Genomic DNA, 21,328 nt, shown 5'->3' with positions numbered 1-21,328 from the left:
TATGATATAGAAATTCTAAGGTGGATGGGTGGACATCTCTAAGAAATTTGAAAGATTCTAAAGAAGTGAAATCTTTCCATTTTATTTAATTGTAACCAAATTCATCAATTTTTACCCTTTCCAGACAATGGAAAATACTGGGCTTCTCTTACTTTTCTTAATTTGGAAAATTTATGGATTATTAAGAAACTTTATAAAATGCCTTAAAATGGTCATATATATTTGCATCAAAATATTTTGTATATAACACTCCAAATATACAAAACACTTTTTTTCAAATTTGATACTAATATTATACGAGTCGAGATTTAAGGTAAGAACTAACCAGGCTCCATAGAGACACTCTAGACCCAAAGAACTGCACACTCGCTGATCTTCTAGAACCTTCCCTAAAATATTCAACTTCTCTGGCTTCTGTTCCGTCTAGCAGGGGTAATGCGACCAAACCTCGAGATTCTATGTTATTCATCCACCCTCGTAGCAAATAATTCACAACCTGCTTGAAATCACCAAAATTAATTCAATAATCTCTTCTTTATCTATGAGTTCTAAAAGCATATATTGGACTGTTGTTACCTCAGTGTTTATTTTTCATGTTGATCATGATTTAAAAAATCTACATTTGGTATACTGCTCTTATCATAATAATCTAAAGAAATAATATGTATGATCATGATCCACCAAATAATTAAACCAAACAAAAGGAAAATAAAAAATACTTTTAGTTTTAATTACTTTAACGATTTAGTTTTCAAATAAGCTCAAATTACTGTAAATAATGAATTACCTCAGGAAGCTCATCATGAGGGCAGTGTCCAGCAGGGCTAATTTGGTAATATGGAGCTTCTCGTAACTTTTTTTTCACCTGATGACCCCATATAGGTTTCACCCAAGGATCTTCTTTTCCATACACGAGACAGATTGGAGTATTATTCCCTTCACACCTGTTTTGTAATATTCAAATATTACCTTCTTTGTTGTAATAAAAGAGGAATAGAGAATTTATGAGTAGTACATATCTAAAGCCTCGTTGAATGATAGTTGAGCCTGAGGGGCACACATAATTGAGACAAATGATGCTGCTGCAGCCGGATGCTGTGTTATCTCAACTATGCGTGGGAAAACTTTGTCTACTTTCGTTGACTGATCTGCATAGACTTGCTTGAGAATCTCTGCTATGCTATCAGGATCAATTATCTTCTGCCAACTGAAATTGTAATAAATATTTTAAAGATAAACAATGCAGTTGATCAATGATTGGTGCAAATGAGTTGCTTCGAATTCAAAATGGTTTACTATCTATGTTATCGTCTTGTGGGTTAATTGGAACCAAAGAAACAAACAATCTTTCAATGGCAAGGAAAGTTCAGTGATTAAAAAACATTTTCCTTAAAACCTGCCTTCATTCATTAACCTATTTTTCTCTATTGGTGGGTTGTTTTGTGTGTTTTAAATAAATATTTATAGATTAGATAAGCATGAATAATTAATTAGATAATGATTTAATTCCTAGTTTAATAATCATTTACAAATAACTATATAGAGATCAAAGTTGTTATTACTTAATTATTCATTCAATTCAATACAATCAAATATAATCCAACAAAGTTTTTTCCTTTAAACCTCTTCAATTTGCAAAACACTTATCTATCTAGGAATCAAATCATAACCTAACCAGATAATTTAGAACTTACATGATCAGTGAGAGCTTCTTGATGGTATCAGGGAGAGGAAATGTTCCTGCCCATGGAAAAAACCTAGCCAGCCTTGGAGACCTAGTAGGATTAGGAAGAAATCCCCAAAACGGCGTCGCATTGAGTAAGGTAACCCCTTTCACAAGCCGAGGATTCATTGCAGCAGAATAGATTGCAACATATCCTCCAAGTGAGTTCCCCACAATATAAACTGGTTCTTTGATGACCTAAAGAAAACTCCATTGCTTAGTAATTTCTAATAAGTTATTCAATAAATAAACTACAAGTACTACCTCTTGTATGAAACATTGAACTTGATCCCTCCATAGATCAATAGAGTAAACAAGTCCTTCAGCCCAAGGCTGTGCTTCATTTCCGAATCCCCAAGAAGAAGTATTCCCATCCTGGGTTGAAGTAGGATCTTCAGAAGGCAATGACATGCCTTGTCCAAGAAAATCAATTGCCCAAACTCTGAAATCACGACCCAAGTCCTTTAACTGCTTGTCATAATGAAAGGAACCAACGCCAAAACCGGGAAGAAAGAGTACTGCAGGGGAGTTGAAATTCTCAGATCCAGCTGCTTGATAGTGAACTGTAATCTTAGGTTTCCATTCCCAGAAACAAGTGCTGATTGAAGCCTCTGAATCTTCATCATCTGGCAAACCTGGTAGTGAAATAGTTTTAGATAATAACGGTTCTCTACTTTCAGCAACATTCCTGTAATTGCTAGAATTAGTGACAGTAACAGAAAGTGTTGTTGTTCTATGTCTTCCTGTTTGAATTCCCGATTGACTGAAGAATCTAAACCGCCTTAAACTTGCGACGTGAAAGCATGGTGTGGAAGTAGAAATAACACCCATAAATAATCAACTTACGTAGAACAAATTGAACTTGGAAAATCAATAATTAAGCTGTGAATGAACTCAAATTGGAACTCGAATCGGCGTTGATTGCTACAGAGAGAAACAGAATCCTCATGGACAAATGAATAAAGCTTTCTTCTCTCTAAATCTTCTTTCTGCCACGTGTTCGGCTCTGGTTAGCTTGTCTAAGAAAAATGCGATATTTCATATTGCCACCCTAGATATTTGTGAATATACCAATTTTCTCTTATACTTCTTCTTCTTCCAGAGTCCAGACTAATAAACCCAATTTAGAATTTATAGTAAAATTTCCTTCTCTCAAATATGATTGTATTTTTGGCTATAATGATGGCAAACCGGACAATTATTTTGTTTATATAAGGATAAGATTGACGGTTTAAATAATTAATAAAGGTTAAGTGTCTTCTTTTAACGTATAACTACCGTATTTAATTATGTTGGATTATTGGCGATATAATATAACTAATGTTGAGTTTATGTTGTAATATTAACAATATAATGTAACTAATGTTGTATTAATGGTACATTATTGATAATGTAATTGAGTTGTATTAATGTTACATTGTCACGTAGTTGTATTTTTTTTATTTTATTTTTCAAAACGAGGACTTTCCAGGAGTACTACTCTCGTCCCAAGCACGCTTAACTGCCTGCGGAATTATGATGGGCGTCCCAAGCACGCTTAACTGCCTGCGGAATTATGATGGGATCTAGTGCATTAATGAAGATATGATCGCACCCAATAATATAGTTGTTTTGCTTTTATATGATTAATAATGTGGTGATTATTGGATCAAGTATGTTATTTTGTCTATATTACATTATTGGCAAAAACGATTATTACGTTTAAGAATGATGTGTATTCGTTTTAAGACAAACAAGAACAACAATTTGAGATGAAACATTCTGAACAAAGAAAAGAAACCATAAACAAAAGTCTTCAATCTTCTTCTCACATAATTGTAGTTCTTTCACTTTTTATCCCCATTTAAGACAAATGAGTCAATATTGATACGTGAGATCAATGTATCTTGCTAACCTAAGGAAACAATCTTAGTACATGAGATCTTTGAATAAAAATGAATTTTGGTATGCTCAAATCTAGAGGGAATAATGTGTGGTAGTAAAAAAATGCCACTAAGGCCTTGTTTGACTATGTCTTTCCTAATATGCTTAATTGATGTAGGATGATATCAATGTATAAATATATACATATATATATTAAAACATAAAAAGGTATTTTAATTGACTAATTGAATCCAAATTGACACAAAATAAAAATAAAAAATTATCAATTTAAATAACCAAACAGGCCTTCTTAATGACCAATAGGAAAGGAGTCAACCTATAAAAACAAAGAAATGGTCAACTTTTTCATGCTTTCACTCCACTGTCTAAACCAATTATTGACTAGAGCTTAGCTTAGATTTGCTATCCTCAGGAGTTAGTCTCTGTGATGATCTGTGTTCCATTTCCAAATAATGGTTTTGTGGGAAGCTGTTCTATCACCAGCACTTCAGGTCCTGTTTGACAAGTTATCTTCAGGGGATTTGAGGAAATTCCTAGAGACCTGCAAAGTTCAAGAATTGCTAATTGAAAAGCTCAAGATTGCCTATTTCACCAACACCGCTGTTGTTGATGATGCAGAGGAGAAGCAGTACCACAATCCAGCCATCGAAACGTGGCTTCACATGCTCAAAGTTTCCGTCTATGAAGCCGAGGACATATTAGATGAACTCGCAACTGAAGCTTTAAGGCACAAGCAGCAGCAGCAGCAGCAGCACTACTCAACCGGAAACCAGGTGCGAAATTGGAGTTTTACCTCTTTAAATCCATTTGTCAACGGGGTCAATTCCAAGATCGAGTATCTCGTCGAGAAGCTGGAGTACATTGCCAAACAAAAAGACGGCCTGGGTTTAAATAGCGGCGGTAGAGGGGGATTGTCTCAGTCTGGTTTCAGTTGGAGAACTCCCTCTACGCCATTGTTGATTGAATCTCATGTTTATGGTCGAGAGGCAGCCAAAGAGGAAATTATTCCATTACTATGCGAGGATCATCAAGTGGTGGATGGTAGTAGTACTACTACCTCTACTGCTGGCTTTGCTGTAGTTCCAATAATTGGGATGGGCAGGATTGGAAAGACCACTCTAGCGAAAATAGTCTATAACGACAGGAGAATCGACGATTATTTCGACGTGAAAGCGTGGGCGTGGGTATCCGATAGTTTCGATGTCACCAGCGTAACCAGAACGCTTGTTGAGTCGGTCACGGGTAAGCCCAGTAACACGACCAACTTGGAACTGCTTCAGAGCAGTTTGAGAAGGGAATTGAACAAGAAGAAGTTCCTTATTGTATTGGACGATGTGTGGAATGAGAACTACGATAAATGGAGTGAACTAGTCACTCCTTTTGCGGTTGGGAAGCAACATAGTAAGATCATCGTGACAACTCGGAATAAGGAGGTTTTGTCCATAATGAACTCAATTGACCACCCATACCAACTCAAGGAAATGTCGGATAATTCATGTTTGTCTTTGTTTCAACAACATGCATTTAGAAGTCGCAATCCAAATGCCTATCCAGAACTACAAGCAATTGGTACAGAAATGGCTTACAAGTGTAAAGGCTTACCTTTGGCAGTTAAGACGCTAGGAGGCCTATTGGCTTCCAAACCCGACGTGAACTGGTGGCGTGGAATACTCCGTAGCAACTTGTGGGATTTACCGCAACATAAAGACGCTATTCTACCTGCACTAAGATTGAGCTACCATCATCTCCCCATGAATTTAAAGAGGTGTTTCGCATATTGTTCAATATTCCCAAAGGGATGTGAATTCCATAGGAAGACATTAGTCTTACTTTGGATGGCAGAAGGTTTCATACAACAAAGTGGCAATCTTGAAAGCTTGGAAGACCTAGGTAATGAATATTTCGACAATTTACTCTCGAGGTCCTTCTTTCAAGAATCGTTACATAGTCAGTCTATGTATGTGATGCACGACTTAATCAATGATCTAGCTCACTCTATATCGAGAAAAATGTGCATAAGGTTGGAGGACCCATCGAGCTCGAGCTGGAGCTCAAGACAGCCCGAGTTCTCTGAGAATGCTCGTCATTTTTCATATATACGTACAAAGTATGATGTTTTCAAGAGATTTGAATCATTGTATAATGTAAAGAAGCTACGCACCTTCTTATCATTTCCCCCTCGATCCGTTTCAGAGGTCTGCTACTTAACCAAGGTTGTTCCGAACGACATTCTACCCAAGTTAAGATGTTTGCGGGTGTTATCGTTGAACGGATATTGCATCAAAGAGCTCCCAGACACGATTTGTGGTTTGAAACAACTTAGGTATCTAGATCTCTCTTGCACTGAAATAGAGAAGCTTCCGAAATCATTTTGTACTTTGTACAATCTACAAACATTAATACTATGTGAATGCAGTTTTCTTATTGAGTTGCCTGCTGATCTAGCAGTACTAGTGAACCTGCAACATCTAGACATTACAGGGAGTGGAATAGAAAAGATGCCGACGAGAATTGAGAACTTGACAAACCTCAGGACATTATCGGACTTCATTATCGGTACTTCCAAAGGCGAGCTTGTGGTCGATGCTGATGGATTTCGAATAGGAGAGGCAGTTGGTGGTGCTACAGGATCTGGGATAAGTGATCTGAGGAAGTTATCAAACCTTCAAGGAAAGCTCTCCATTTCAGGACTGGAGAATGTGGTAACCGCCTTGGATGCAAAAAGAGCTCGTCTGGAAAACAAGATAGGCATCAATGAACTCATGTTTGTTTGGGGAAGCAGTTTAAATGAATCAAGAAATGAACTGATTGAATTGGTTGTTCTTGAGATGCTACAACCCCACAAAGAGATTCAAAGGCTTACTATTGAAAACTTTGGTGGATTAGGATTTCCCACATGGATTGGAGATCCGTCTTTCAGTAAGCTTGTCTACTTGAACTTGATTGATTGCCAAAGATGCATTCGAATTCCCTCTGTTGGTCAGCTACCATTTCTTAAAAGTCTCTTTATTAAGGGAATGACTGGAATAAAGAGTATAGGCACTGAATTATATGGATATCACTCCCAACCGTTTCCTTTGTTGGAAACCCTAAGTTTCGAGGATATGCTGGAATGGGAGGAGTGGTCAACGCCATCGGAGGTCGAGGGATTCCCTAATCTCAGTCAGCTTTGCATACTGAGATGTCCTAAGCTACAAGGTCAACTTCCAAACCATCTTTCTCAGCTATCTAAGCTCGTGCTGAATGGAATCCAAAGGATGTCATCTTCTCTCCCAAGGCTTCCACTTCTTCATGAATTAGAGGTCAAGGAATGTGATCAAGGCATATTTAGCGGTGAACTTGACTTCAGAAACCTCGTTACATTGAGAATGCATAGTGTTTCCAATCTGACATGGCTTCATGGAGGAATGGTTAGGTCCTTAACTAGAGTTGAACAATTGGCAATTGTCGATTGTCCCAGGCTCGCCTTTCTATCGAATGAAGAGGTGGGATTCGAACATCTGCATTGTCTTAAGCAGCTCGTGGTTCAAAACTGCCCACTATTGGTTTTCTTGTTTGAAGAGAAGGACATGCCAGGAAAACTGGAATATTTGGAGCTAGATTCTTGTCATAGCCTGAAGAAACTTCCAAAAGAATTTCACAAGTTAACGTCTCTTCAGGAATTGACGATCAAAGACTGCCCGAGGCTTAAATCCTTCTCAGAGACTGATTTTCCATCTCAACTGAGGAGCATTACAATTCGAGGGTGTAACTGGGAATCAATACCAGCCTCTCTTATAACCAACTGTCCGTCTCTTGAGAATGTGTACATCAGCGGTTGTTACTCCCTCATTTCATTCCCGGATGGAGATAGAAAGACTCCCACCACTTTCAAGCATTTGAGCATTGATCTATGCCCCAGTCTGGAGTCGCTCCCGAAAGGAATGATGCTTGCAAGCAACTCCTCTCTTGAAGTTCTAGAGATTTTCGACTGTTCCTCAATCGTGTCATTCCCGAAAGGACAGTTGCCTGTGACATTGAAGAATCTGAATCTGTGGAACTGTGCCAAGTTAGAATCGCTGAAAGGGGTGATGACACTGGCATTGTCTCTTGAATCGTTTCGAATTGGAAACTGCATCAAACTTCAATTCTTGCCAGATAGCCTGCATGGATTTGTGAATCTAGAGTATTTTGAAATTGATGAATGCCCTAGTCTAGTTTCGTTTCCTCAAGAAGGGCTTCCGATAAATCTGAAAACAGTTCATATAGGGAATTGTGAGAACCTTCTGGCGTTACCAAAGCGGATGCAACACCTGACTTCTCTTCAAGAACTGGAGATATTTGATTGTCCAAGCATAGTTTGTTTTCCAGAAGGCGGTTTTCCAATTAACCTCCTTTCTTTGGAGATCAAAGGCTGTGCTAATTTGAAGCCTTTGCCTGACTGGGGATTGGAGAGGCTCTGCTCACTTAGAAAATTCTCCATCTATGGTGCTTGCCTGGATCTCACTTATTTTCCTGATTGGCTTCTTCCATCTACCTTAACCACTCTTCATATTGGAAGGCTACCAAACCTGACATCTTTATCTGACTGCCTTTGCAATTTAGTATCCTTAGAGGAACTGAAGATCAAGGAATGTCCGGAACTCGCTCATTTGCCAAACGAAGGGCTTCCTGCTACACTTTCTTATCTTGAGATTAGTTCATGTGCTCTGCTTGAACGACACTGCGAAACGAATATGGCCAAAATAGATCACATTCCTTGCATAGTTATGTAATACCCATTTGTTTTCTCCATTTGATGAATAATGATTTTTTGGTGCTCAATTGCTTATTTCGAAAGATTATACGCAAGATTTGCTTATTGGGTTGTGTTTACTTTTTCTTATTCGAATCGAATCTACACATTTGGTTTCTTAGGCAAGACTCTTTCCAATTTAGCTATCCTGTGACATTTTGTGTTTAATCATATGTATATAAACTGAAACGAAGACTTTGGATAACAGTTGTTTTCCTTGACTTATAAATAAATATCTTGACATGATAGAATTTGTTTCAAACAGCTTTTAATTTGCTTGTAGGGCCAAATAAGAAAAGAAGGGGTGAAAAGCTGACCTGTTCATCTTTACGGCAAGTTCAATAGGAGTTGACATTTGTACACAGAAGAGTTTTAAATAATATGTCTCAACAATAAACTAAGAACCAGTTGGCACATATAATTGTGGTCAGGATCAGGATTCTATACTAATCTCAGAGAATCAATCTTATGCGCCGATCAATTCCATCTTTTCCTCCTTATCATTCTCCTGTCCCGCTCAGCCTCAATTATTTGCCTTTATGCTTTGATTTTACATCTGCTGAAGAATCTCGATCTGGGTATGCTTTTATATGTTTAGTTGCCTATTATCTCTTCCTCCTTCTTGTATTGTACACTCGTCAGGAATCTAGATGTTGAAGGGCTTAATGGGACTGTGTTTCTTTATGGGAATTCTGTTCGTTTGGCCATTAATGGATTTCGAATTCATGGCTGTGCTCCTTTGCATATGATCCGATTGAGCTCCAGAAATTTCTATCTTTATAGTTATTGCTTTTACAGGAAACTGGGATTTGTAGGGACAACATGGATGATGGAGAGGCAGCAGAGCACTCTGAACGCGTTTTACTGGCGAATCCAGAGACATCTGGCGACGCCCATGGCACAGCCTCAATGGATTCCCTTCTTGATGAGTTCCTGAACACTAGAACTTGCACGCATACTCACAGTTGCAACCCTCCTGGACCCGATTTGTCGCATACACACACGTGCTATCATACCCACACGCAACTCTTCCCACCCGACGGAGAAGATGGAACCCCACCCGTCTCAAACCCTAGAAAACCTTCTGGGAACAGAGAAGCGGTCCGGAAGTATAGAGAGAAGAGGAAGGCTCACACTGCATACTTAGAGGAGGAAGTAAAGAAACTGAGGGTTTTGAATCAACAATTAACGAAGAAACTGCAGAGACAATCGACGCTGGAAAGCGAGATTCTGAATTTGAGAGGGTTGTTGAGTAACGTGAAAGGGAAGATTGACGACGAATTGGGAGTCTTCCCCTTTCTGGATCAATACAACACTACCGCCGTATTCAAGGATGGTAATAATAACAGTAATTTGATGAATTTCTTACAGTGCGAAAATGAAATCCAGTGTTTTCCCCCTTCCTGTATGGAAACTTCATTGATTCAGTTTGAGAACAATGGTGAGAATGGGAAGATGGAGATGGAGATACCTTATGTTGGCGGCCATTGTAATGGTTTGTTGACATCGACTTCTCAAGCTGAAGCTGAATCTGATTCTTGAAATGGTAACATTGATCGTGTCTGTTCAGTGATAACCGAAGCCCTAGTTTTCAACTGATACTATTTCCCTCCAAATAACTATGCGAGACTATATATGAACAAGCTTGTGTACATTTCGAAATGTAACTTATGCTTGTATTTTCTATATCCTATCATTATTATGAACCTTACATGTAAATAAATACAAGTAATAAACACCATATTTGCTCCTTAATCTCTATATTGTATCATTGCAATTTGTATTATTAGATTTATTTCAAACCGATTAAACCGTCGTACCCGACTGAATTAATTGATTAAATCGATGTAATTCACCAGTTCCAAATCTAAAAACTGGTTGACGAAACCACAACAGGCACAAAGTGACACTACTCGGGAACTTATGGACTCTTTTACCCGGGATAGGATCCTTTGTTACGAGAATCTTTGTTCTCCTCGCAAGGAAAGAACAAGATAGTCATTTTTAATTTACTGTTTTGCCCCCTCCTTATCTGGGAACAGATTCTAGACAACCCCGCTTCTACCTAGCGACTTGGGAGACAAAATATTGTGGTTCTTATGTCACTTATGTCACAAGGAAGAATAGAGAATTCTTTTCTTATAACTAATCTATTTATTTTTTCAATAATTACTATATAATATAAAAAAAAAATAAGGAGAGGAGTAATTAATGTTAATGAAGGAAATTAAAAATGGATAGAAATTGATAAAGAATTAAGGTATGGAGAATTCACTACATTTTTAAAATTTGAAGAATAGATGGTTAGTCATAATTATTCTTAAAATAAATTAAGCATATTAAGTCTAAATACTATGTCATCAATCACTACCATTAAGTATCCTACCAATAAGTTAAAAAGGTGATTATATTAAAAAAAAAAAGCTAATGGACATGTGTCGAATAGGATGTAAATTGTAACTTAATTGCATGCTTTTTTATTTATTTAATATTAGAATGAGATAATGACCTGCAGATAAGAAATTAATTTATAAATAATACAAAATTAAATAACTGAAAATGTATGACTTATAAAATTAATAAAATAATTCATTATCATATAATATACAATAACCACCAACTCATTTCATTTTTATAACTATTAGCAATAAAACAAAAGTAAGTTGGACAAACCAAGTAAGTGGTATCAAAAAATTATCTATCAAATATTATGAACAACAATAAAAAAAAATAAAAAATAACTTTAACCAGGAATTGATAATAATATATATATATATATATATAATAATATATATATATATATATATATATATATATATATATATATATATATATATATATATATATATATATATATATATATATATATATAACCAAAGAAAACCTTCATTCTCTTCGAAAAATTCTTAAATTTTTTGAAGCATGCTTGGGGTTGAAGATAAATAAAGAAAAGTTTGAACTTTTTTCATCGGTAATGTTAATGACACTCATTCATTGGACAAAATTCTAGGGTTCAAAATTAATTCTCTCCCATCAAAGTATCTCGGCTTTTCTCTTGGCGCCAAATTCAGTTGTAATGATATTTGAAATCCTATCATCGAGAAAATGAGAAATAGGTTGGCACTTTGCGAAAAACAAACTTCTCTCTAAAGGCGGTAAGTTGGTTCTCATTAAGAACTCCCTCGCCACAATCCCAACATTCACTATGTCACTCTTCCCTATTCTTGCTTCGGTGGTCAGCATAATGGACACAATCATTAGGAATTTCCTTTGGGGTAATTCTAACTCATCTAAAATTAATCATTTGGTGAGATGGGACACAAGGAAGCTTTAAGTTGTTAACGGCGGACTCGGAATCAAGGACTTCTCCCTTTTCAACACTTCGCTCCTCTATAAATGGTGGTGGAGATTCCTCAACGAAAACACAAGTCTCTGGAAGAAAGCAATCATCGCCAAGTACGGACTTCGAGATAACGAATGAATGTCTCTTTATGGGAGAAAAATTATGGGTAGAAACCTATGGGGGCGTATCTGTAAAACATGGGAGAAACTTCACCCATTTCTCATTTTTACGGTTGGTAATAGTAAGAAAATTGATTTTTGGAATGATCCGTGACACCCCAACGAAAAATTGTCAGACACTTATCGGAATTTTTTTGAAATCTCTAATAAAAAAGAGGTTAAAGTGGCAGACTATTTTCGTCTCATATCTAACGAAATTGTTTAGAGAATTCTTTTAAATAGACGACAACTTTCCACCGAATAAGAGGGGAGACGAGTTCTCCTCATAGATGTTCTTACCAACGTTTTGATTGACCTAGAGACTAACGATAAATTTTCTGTCTGGCTCTCCTGATTTTAAAACTAGCTACATTTATCATGCGTCTCTCCAAAATACTCAATCCGGGTTTCCTTGGAAAGAGGTGTAGAAATAAAAAATTCCATCAAAAATCTCGTTTTTGGTTGGGAATCTATTAATGGATGAGTCTTGACAACTAACAAACTAAAAAAGAAAGGGTTTCATCTCGCTAGTAGATGCAACATTTGTTTGAAAAGTGAAGAATCCATTGATCACATTCTTCTACATTGTGACCTTGCCAAGAGCATGTGAACTCTTCTGCAGAACCTTCTTCAATTTCAATGGGATACACCATCAAAAGTCACAGATTTCTGGGTCAAATGGATTGAATTGTGTTCTAGCAACAAAATAGCGAACGACTGGAAACCAATCCCCCTCATCATGTGGTGGACAATCTAGAAAGAGAGAAATTGAAGAGTTTTCAAAAGGAAAAGTTATGGATTCGAGCGTCTCAAAGGATTTATGTTACACGCGTTCGCCTCAATCCGAAAAGAGAGCTTGTACGTGATGACTTTTTTTTGATCTTATTGGCATTTAAAATTCTTAAGTTGTTTTCTTATTTATTGTTTTGTTTTTTACCTCCCTTTTGTAACATTTGAACGCATTTTGCGTTCTTTTTAATAAAAGTTGACATTTTTCAAAAAAAAATATATAACCAAAGAGGAATGATAGGGAGAGCGAGTCTGAAATCGCGACTCGCACAACGAAGGGACCTCGCTGTTATACAAAATTTTTTTTGACTATTATACAAAAGGGACTTCGCCGACTAAGATCCCTTTTGTATAACAACGAAGTCCTTTTTGTATAACAGACAAATCTCTTTTATATAATAGCGAGTTCCTTTCGTTGTGCGAGTCGCGATTTTTAGAGTAGTGATATGGATCATTTCTTATCACCAAAATAGTAAAATACTCATACAAATTATTAAAGAATACATGCCGGAGGACATTCTTATAAAAGATCAATTAGTGACAATTGACCAAATCGGACGGTAAGAAAATAAAGGAAAACAATAATACGTAGATAAGTAGAATCAATCTAGTGTGATTTAAAAATGGTTATATTAATCATCATACAAATAATATAACTATTACTATTTTTTATTTTAAAATTAGTCTCTCACACTACATACGTGTTAATCTTTATTAAAGATATGATCTCCTTGATGAATATAAACTCGATAAATTATAATCAATATAATTGAGATGCATAAGCTTAGAACCCAATCGAATGATATGCTCATCAAATAACCCTTACAAATAACAGTGATTATTATTAGATTAAAATAGGCAAATTTTATTCAGTTATTTAATTTGATAAAATATGGGTAAATATAAAAGAAATGTAAAAGAAATAAAAGAAGAAGAATGAGAGCGAGGGAGGGAGAGAGAGAAAATGTTATATTGATCAGTTATGTGTATTGAATGGTTAAGATTTGAAATGAAGATTGCAAAGAAGCGCGGAGTATGCTGCGGAGTGGATGCTGAAAGTTATATGGTGCAAAGAGATCGATATTCTCTTTGCATGCGGATCGATCATGCTCAAGCTCATTTGCGCCATTCTCAATATGGAAATTTCTGCCGCTGCTGCCTGAGGATTTCATCTTTCCAACCGATCAATCAGGTCATACGGACGTCGTCAAAATGGAGAGGTATCTGAGGCAGAACTTTGATGTCGTGCCGAAGAATCCATCAGAAGACGCCTTAAAGAGATGGAGATCCGCCGTATGGCTAGTCAAGAATCCCCGGAGGAGGTTTCGTATGGTCGCTGATCTCACCAAACGCGCTGAGGTCAATCGCGAACGCAGGAAATTGCAGGTTTTCTTCTTTTCTCGCTAGATTCGTCGTAATTTATGCATATACTAGATCCGATTTCAATCGAATTAGACAGTTTTCTTCTTCCGCTTCATCGTTGATGGATTAATATATATTTTCTCCATTACATTTTGAGATGATATTGGTACACTGTACACACATGAATACAGATTTTAACATGCTTTTTACCGATATAACTTTGGACTTTATTATCTACTTATTTGAATAATCATCAAACTTGATGTAGGTTATTGAAATCTATATTATTAATTTGGAGTTATTTGGCTAAAATGATGATATAAATAGTATTGTTTTTAAATATAACTTATTTTTGTTCATATTCAGTTGATTATTTGAATGATGTGATTCAATAGTGTTATGTTATACATCAATCAAGGTTTTTTTTCATAGTTTTCATGGGATCATTTCCAGATTATTTCTTACAATGGAAGATGAAGACTTAATGCAAATTGAAAGATGAGAAAACATAGTGGTATTGAAAGATGCTGTCATAATGGCTTTGAAAAATGATAATAAATTCTTAGTGATGTTTAATTTTGAATTGAGAACTAAGAAGCATTTATAGGATGTTACTCTGGATTTATTGACATCTATAATTTGTGTAGCTCAGTTTATAGCGTTATTCTTAACAAACTTAAAAAGATGCATTAATTAATTCTTAACTCTCATGGTAAATGTCATTTACTACATTTATTAACATCTTAGCATTGAACTCTCATAAGAACAATGAAATAAATCTTATTTCTTTAATTTGGTCTATTTAGATTTCTCTTTTCTTTACAACATCACTTTTACTAATTGTCTTCTTGATGATTCAGTTCATCTAATTGTTTAACATGCACTTTATTTGGTGATTATGGGATTCTTCTATCTGGTTTGGCTATCTCTTGGAGTGTTTTCTTTTTAACCATCATACACATGGAAAGGTAAAATGAAATAAAGAAAGTTTATAGTAATAAATGATCTTAATTTGCTACAATATGAAAAAAAGTCAATTCTTTAGAAACCACAATGAATGCATTTTAATATTCATTAGTATTTTAACGCAGAAATGGTCTGTTTGCTTCTCTGTATATCTTAGGCTTAGTTTGATTTCAAACCTCCAATGTTTCAAAAGTTATAGATGAACCTGTTTGCTAGTTGCTACTCACCATGACATACTTTTATTGTCAGAGGAATTTCAGAGTAGCTCTTACTGTCCAGACAGCAGCTCTGCATTTCATTGATGGTAAGATCTTGTTGATTCAATTAACCACACAATCTAAAAGAATTATCACACAGTATATTTCTTCTTTTGCAGCTGGGAGTCAAGCAGAAGTGACACCAACTGAGTTATCAGCAACACAAGCTGGTTTTGAGATCGAACCAGACATACTAGCTTCTATTATCCGTAAACATGAGATCAAGGGTCTGGATTCTAAAGGAGGATTGGAAGGGATAGCGCATAAACTCCATGTTTCTCTGGTAGATGGAATTGTTTCGAATGACATATCTCGCAGACAGAAGGCTTATGGTTTCAACCGTTTCATTGAAAAGCCTTCAAAGCCATTTTGGATGTTTGTTTGGGAGGCTCTACATGACTTAACTCTCTTAATCCTCATGGTTTGTGCTGCAGTATCCGTCGGAGTTGGAATCGCCACAGAAGGCTGGCCTGCAGGAATGTATGATGGTATAGGGATATTACTTTGCATTTTCTTGGTGGTTATAGTTACTGCAACTAGTGACTATAAACAATCTTTACAATTCATTGATTTGGATAAGGAGAAGAAGAATATAATTGTTCAAGTTACTAGAGATGGGAACAGACAGAAGGTTTCTATTTATGATTTAGTTGTTGGGGATATTGTTCATTTATCTATAGGAGATCAAGTTCCAGCTGATGGGTTGTTTATATCTGGCTATAGTTTGACAGTTGATGAATCAAGCTTATCAGGTGAATCTCAGCCGGTTAATATTACTAAAAAGAAGCCTTTCCTTTTATCCGGGACTAAGGTTCAAGATGGTTCTGGTAAAATGTTGGTTGGTTCTGTCGGGATGAGGACAGAATGGGGAAGATTGATGGAGACATTAAGCGAAGGAGGTGAGGACGAGACGCCATTACAAGTTAAGCTTAACGGGGTAGCAACTGTCATTGGGAAGATCGGTTTAGCCTTTGCTATACTCACGTTCTTTGTTCTCACTTCGCGGTTTATCATAGGAAAGATCGCTCATCACGAAATGTGGAGTTGGTCATCGAGTGACGTTTTGAGCCTCTTGAATTTCTTCGCGATTGCGGTCACGATTCTCGTAGTTGCGGTTCCGGAAGGTTTGCCACTGGCGGTTACTCTGAGTCTTGCTTTCGCGATGAAGAAGTTGATGAACGATAAGGCTTTGGTCAGGCATCTTTCAGCCTGCGAGACAATGGGATCAGCCAGCTGTATTTGTACGGACAAGACAGGAACCTTAACAACAAATCATATGATTGTGACCAAATTATGGATTAAAGGTGAAGCTAAACAAATTGATAATCAAAGTGGAAATGCATTGAAGTCTTCTTTATCACAAGGCTTACTAGACATAATGCTGCAGTCCATATTCCAAAATACAAGTGCTGAAATAGTGAAATCAAAAGACAGGACAACAACCCATGTTTTGGGCACGCCAACTGAGTCGGCGTTATTGGAATTCGCGCAAATATTTAAACATGCCAATTGGACAGAGGGCAAGATTGAAAAAATCGAACCTTTCAACTCTGTCAAGAAAAAGATGTCTGTTCTTGTGGCTCTTCCCAATGGTAAGAAACGAGCATTCTGCAAAGGCGCGTCGGAAATCATCCTAAGAATGTGTGATAAGGTTGTTAATGAAAATGGGGAATCTGTCTCTCTTCCAGAAGAACAGAGGAAAAAAATAACAGATGTAATCAATGAATTTGCCTGTGAAGCCCTTAGAACTCTCTGTTTAGCTTTCAAGGACATAGAGGGTAATGAAGGAAATAAAGAAAATATTCCTGATGAGAAATACACTCTTGTAGCAGTTGTTGGGATTAAGGATCCAGTTCGTCCAGGGGTAAAAGAGGCAGTCAAGACTTGCTTAGCTGCCGGAATTACAGTTAGGATAGTCACTGGTGACAATATCAACACGGCTAAAGCCATAGCTAGAGAGTGTGGTATCTTGACAGAAGGTGGTCTTGCTATTGAAGGACCTGATTTTCGTGAGAAAACCCCAGAGGAGCTCAGGACTATTATACCAAAACTTCAGGTTCTGTTTTGTTTGTTTGTTTGTTTTCTCAAAAAGAAAAAAAAATGAAACTGATGACTGCAGCATTTAAATTACAGGTCATGGCAAGATCATTACCAATGGATAAACACAAATTGGTTACATATTTGAGAAAAGATCTATTAGAAGTTGTTGCAGTTACTGGTGACGGGACTAATGATGCCCCTGCATTGCACGAGGCAGACATCGGACTTGCCATGGGAATAGCTGGAACCGAGGTGTGCCTTCTTTCAAATTGTTACATTTCTAACAGCTTTTTTCTTCTTATATCTATAATATTCATGTTTAGGTTGCAAAAGAAAATGCGGATGTGGTCATAATGGACGACAACTTCTCAACAATTGTGAAGGTTACCAGATGGGGGCGATCTGTTTATGTTAACATACAGAAGTTTGTTCAGTTCCAACTGACAGTTAATGTTGTCGCACTCATGATCAATTTTATCTCTGCATGCGTTTCAGGTAAGTTCCTTATCTATTCATAATTCATAATCTCTCCCAAAGTAAAAATGTTATGGTAAAAAATTAAAGAAAAAAAAAACACCCTGCAGGATCTGCTCCACTTACTGCTGTTCAACTGCTATGGGTAAACATGATAATGGACACATTAGGGGCCTTAGCTTTAGCCACAGAGCCTCCTAGTGATGAACTAATGAGAAAGCCACCAATAGGAAGGCAGGTAAGTTTCATAACTAAGGTTATGTGGAGGAATATTATAGGACAAAGCATTTATCAATTGGGTGCACTCATTGTCCTCAAATTTGGTGGGAAAGATCTCCTTAATATCAATGGAGAAAATTCTGAGTCCATTCTCAACACAGTCATATTCAATGCCTTTGTGTTTTGCCAGGTACTTTTACTATTTTAGTTTTGGGTCTAATGACTTCAATTTTGCTAGCTAGGAATAGTTAAAATCTATAATAACTAATAGGTGCCTTTTGGTTATTGTTTTCAATTGTGTTTTCTGCTGTTGCGCCTGCGCTAACTCCATTCTTTCGGTATAATCTTTTCTAAATATATTTTTACACTTATAAGAAAATGTATTTAATCACAATAATTTTTTTTTTTTAGTGATATTAGATTAAATCATTATTACAACAAATGGGTAACTATCCTCTATTTAACAAAAAAAAATAAAAAAATCCTACTAATTGGGCCTTGTTTGATCTAGGTTATTTATAAAAAGTAAATTAGGAGTATATAATATAGATATACAAGGAATACATAATTTTGTTTGTAAATTGTTAATTGAACAGTATATTTTTGCCATTTTCTTGTCTTATTTAATTATTAGATAAAAAGTATTTCAAAAATAAAAAATTGAAACTACAAATGACATGAGAAATAGCTAGGAAGGGAAGTTAGTTAGCTTGAAATTTTCATCTCACAAAGTTTTTGTTTTTAATTTGATGTAAAAATTCAATTTCATCTCACAAAGTTGTTTTTATAATGGTTTTGAGCAGGTATTTAACGAGATAAATAGTCGTGACATGGAGAAAATTAATGTTTTAGCGGGTATTTGTGATAGCTGGATATTTATGGCGGTCATAGCCTCAACAGTCTCGTTTCAAGTGGTCTTAGTTGAACTGTTGTGTGCTTTTGCTGGAACCACACCTTTAAGCCTAAACCTGTGGGTTGTATGTGTGTTAATCGGAGCCTTCGGGTTAGTTGTCTCGGTTGTTCTGAAATGCATCCCAGCCGAGTTCAAGCAAACCACATCTACCCACGATGGTTATGAACCACTACCCAGTGGCCCGGAACTCGCATGAGACATCAGTCCATGCCCATGAATTTATTTATTTTCCATTACAACTTATTTTCATTTATGTACACCTTAATTTTCATAGGTAAGCAATAGAGAATTAGAATCCTAACTCTTATGTTTAGAAACCAAATTTTGTTATGCATTATTATTGCTTTGTTTTAAGGATTGTGTCTTCCATAATCCATTGGGCTGAAGTTTTGTACACAAGCAATATTGTCATCAAGTTGCTAACTGGCTATGCTATTTTTTTTACTGTTTGTTTTTCCAATTTTTTTTTATATCTCCATTTATAATTGACAAATGAGTTGAAAAGATACCTAATTCCCTTGTTAATCTTCATCTATAATATAAAATTAACCTTTCCCTTTGTTTTGAATATCCTTCCACTCTTTTTGGACAAACTTTATCTTGATTAATGTCGGAAGTAAGAGAAAAAATAACAGTATAAAAATTAAAATATTTCGATTCTCACTATAAACGTTATAAATAAAAATATACTTAAATGAATTTTAAGTTTTTTTGTGTAGCACATAAACGCTCCAACCCGATCTCCTACGGTGTATGCAAGATATTTGAAAATTAGTATATTGGAAATTAAAATTAGGAGTGGGTTATATTTTGGTATAAAGTATTTTTGAATCATAATTTTGATTAATTTTTGGTTATGATATAAATTATAGTATAATTTTTATTATTTCATTTGAAATATTATTTATACTATAATTAAAATTATATTGTACTTACAAAAATTATTTGCTGTATAATTTTCTCCTAAACAAATTAATTTTAAAATTATGAAAAATAATATTTTTCCTAATATGTAGCTTCCTACTATTTTTTAAAAATTATAAATTAAAACAACACCTTCTCCAAATTTATGAAAAAAATGGATAATTATTCCTTAATAAAATCACTAAATATATAAATGATTGTCATAATTTTAATTTTTTTGGCTGAAAGTTTGTAATAAATTAGGGAAAAGGCCTCCTTTCCAAAGTTTATGCTAAAATCGTGTGAAAGGAGACGAAGAAGACGAAGAAGAAGAAGGATGTCACTCGTGGATTACGCTTCTTCAGATGACGATGACGAATCAGAGCTTAAAGATGAAGGAGAAGAAATGAAAGACTTGAAATCCGTACAGGATAAACCAGATTTTCCAAAACTTCATGTGCATCCACCTCCTAAAACCCAGTAATTTCTTCATCTTATCTTACTTTCTTCTTTACAGATATTCATAATCATTCACCTGCTCTGCTCTTGCTTCATTGCATATTTCTCAACTTTTATTTTCCATTCAGTTTGATCCAGAACACCATCCTTTCATAAAACCCTAATTTTAATCACTTTTCATTAGATATTGCTAAGGTTGATTTCCTCTTTGTTTGTTTATCATTTTCATCTTCCTACACTGTTCCAAAATCTAGAGCATAACCAGAACTGATTTCCAAACTAAGCTTGACATTATTGCAGAAGATTCTCATCAACAACACCTAAACAGTCAAATCCCGAGCCTTCTGTAGTGAAGCTTCCCGATGCTTCTATGCTAATGAACTCTCTGGATTCTCCATCTTATCCTGCAAATTACCCATGGGTTTCAGCTGCTGTGACGCGCAAGAGAGATGCATCTGGATTTGGTTCTTCATCTTCTTCTCTTATGCATGGAAAAATTCCAAAAGCCACTCCAGTTCATTCAAAAAGCATTCCAGATACTATAAGAGGTCAATTAGTTCCACCTCAGGTTAAAGGAAGGTGAGACTTTACCATTTTCAATCATGGCTGCTGTCATTAATGAAATTGTTATGAATTTTGTGAATGATGTTGTTGACAGGAGCAATGTTGTGACAGAAGACATAGGGAAACTTTTTGTGAGGAAGAAGGTTGAAACGTCGACTCAATCTGTCTCAGATCAGTGATTTCTTTCTCTTTGTTGTAGCTTTCTTGTACATGATATCTAAGAACATGGTAATAGGAGGAGGATTGATTATACATTGTGGAAGTTTTTCATTTGAATGTTACCTACCCTTTTGGATCACTATATTCTTATGAATAACTTTAGAGGTTGCAATTAGCCAATAGACATAAGAACTGATAAATATTTTAGTTCATTCATGCAACTTTGACCCTAACTAACAATGATAATGTTTTTCAAGCACATACATTTGGGGATTAAGAATGGAAACCATAAGTAACAATGAGAGACTGGTTAAGGTAGAAAGTATGATCTTGCATGCTCG

General features: G+C 35.8%; 5 protein-coding genes across 6 annotated transcripts; 4 read left to right on the top strand and 1 right to left on the bottom strand.

Annotated features, from left to right (window-relative positions):
* Positions 1–176: 176 nt before the first annotated feature.
* LOC124925972 (pheophytinase, chloroplastic-like) lies at positions 177–2,707 on the bottom strand. The gene is made up of 5 exons (XM_047466122.1): positions 1,988–2,707; positions 1,695–1,921; positions 1,016–1,207; positions 788–944; positions 177–496 (listed from the first exon to the last, which is right to left on the bottom strand). The coding sequence occupies exons 1-5, from the start codon at positions 2,552–2,554 to the stop codon at positions 293–295; spliced, it is 1,347 nt and encodes a 448-aa protein (XP_047322078.1). The 5' UTR covers positions 2,555–2,707; the 3' UTR covers positions 177–292.
* A 1,290-nt stretch (positions 2,708–3,997) lies between these two features.
* LOC124925971 (putative disease resistance RPP13-like protein 1) lies at positions 3,998–8,549 on the top strand. Its single transcript, XM_047466121.1, has one exon. It carries the CDS (start codon positions 4,060–4,062, stop codon positions 8,359–8,361), a length of 4,302 nt encoding a protein of 1,433 aa, XP_047322077.1. The 5' UTR covers positions 3,998–4,059; the 3' UTR covers positions 8,362–8,549.
* On the top strand, positions 4,243–10,136 carry LOC124925973 (basic leucine zipper 23-like). 2 transcript variants are annotated; one of them, XM_047466123.1, is made up of 2 exons: positions 4,243–4,380; positions 8,665–10,136. In XM_047466123.1, the coding sequence occupies exon 2, from the start codon at positions 9,204–9,206 to the stop codon at positions 9,921–9,923; it is 720 nt and encodes a 239-aa protein (XP_047322079.1). In that variant the 5' UTR covers positions 4,243–4,380; positions 8,665–9,203; the 3' UTR covers positions 9,924–10,136. The 2 variants fall into 2 exon arrangements, with proteins under 2 accessions (XP_047322079.1, XP_047322080.1); XM_047466124.1 differs by lacking the exon at positions 4,243–4,380 and having other exon boundaries at positions 8,661–8,959; positions 9,180–10,136.
* Positions 10,137–13,704: 3,568 nt separating this feature from the next.
* LOC124926431 (calcium-transporting ATPase 4, plasma membrane-type-like) lies at positions 13,705–19,358 on the top strand. Its single transcript, XM_047466657.1, has 7 exons — positions 13,705–14,057; positions 15,249–15,303; positions 15,376–17,312; positions 17,390–17,548; positions 17,620–17,791; positions 17,881–18,179; positions 18,793–19,358. The coding sequence occupies exons 1-7, from the start codon at positions 13,884–13,886 to the stop codon at positions 19,096–19,098; spliced, it is 3,102 nt and encodes a 1,033-aa protein (XP_047322613.1). The 5' UTR covers positions 13,705–13,883; the 3' UTR covers positions 19,099–19,358.
* A 707-nt stretch (positions 19,359–20,065) lies between these two features.
* Positions 20,066–21,126, top strand: LOC124926879. The gene is made up of 3 exons (XM_047467189.1): positions 20,066–20,285; positions 20,565–20,843; positions 20,923–21,126. The coding sequence occupies exons 1-3, from the start codon at positions 20,095–20,097 to the stop codon at positions 21,005–21,007; spliced, it is 555 nt and encodes a 184-aa protein (XP_047323145.1). The 5' UTR covers positions 20,066–20,094; the 3' UTR covers positions 21,008–21,126.
* Positions 21,127–21,328: the final 202 nt, after the last annotated feature.

This window comes from Impatiens glandulifera, chromosome 2 (genome assembly GCF_907164915.1).
Source record: "Impatiens glandulifera chromosome 2, dImpGla2.1, whole genome shotgun sequence".
Classification (NCBI taxonomy): Eukaryota; Viridiplantae; Streptophyta; class Magnoliopsida; order Ericales; family Balsaminaceae; genus Impatiens; species Impatiens glandulifera.
This window is presented reverse-complemented; position numbering and strand designations above follow the sequence as displayed.

Bases quoted from the DNA above. Each gene is read 5' to 3' on its own strand.
- LOC124925972 (XM_047466122.1), bottom strand. From the start codon at position 2,554: ATGGGTGTTATTTCTACTTCCACACCATGCTTTCACGTCGCAAGTTTA. The intron at 1,922-1,987 runs GTAGTACTTGTA...AGTTTTCTTTAG, and splicing joins TTCAATGTTTCATACAAGAG to GTCATCAAAGAACCAGTTTA. The intron at 497-787 runs GTAATTCATTAT...GATTTCAAGCAG, and splicing joins CTCATGATGAGCTTCCTGAG to GTTGTGAATTATTTGCTACG.
- LOC124925971 (XM_047466121.1), top strand. From the start codon at position 4,060: ATGGTTTTGTGGGAAGCTGTTCTATCACCAGCACTTCAGGTCCTGTTT.
- LOC124925973 (XM_047466123.1), top strand. From the start codon at position 9,204: ATGGATGATGGAGAGGCAGCAGAGCACTCTGAACGCGTTTTACTGGCG.
- LOC124926431 (XM_047466657.1), top strand. From the start codon at position 13,884: ATGGAGAGGTATCTGAGGCAGAACTTTGATGTCGTGCCGAAGAATCCA. The intron at 14,058-15,248 runs GTTTTCTTCTTT...TTTTATTGTCAG, and splicing joins GCGAACGCAGGAAATTGCAG to AGGAATTTCAGAGTAGCTCT. The intron at 18,180-18,792 runs GTACTTTTACTA...GGTTTTGAGCAG, and splicing joins ATGCCTTTGTGTTTTGCCAG to GTATTTAACGAGATAAATAG.
- LOC124926879 (XM_047467189.1), top strand. From the start codon at position 20,095: ATGCTAAAATCGTGTGAAAGGAGACGAAGAAGACGAAGAAGAAGAAGG. The intron at 20,286-20,564 runs GTAATTTCTTCA...ACATTATTGCAG, and splicing joins CATCCACCTCCTAAAACCCA to AAGATTCTCATCAACAACAC. The intron at 20,844-20,922 runs GTGAGACTTTAC...TGTTGTTGACAG, and splicing joins CCACCTCAGGTTAAAGGAAG to GAGCAATGTTGTGACAGAAG.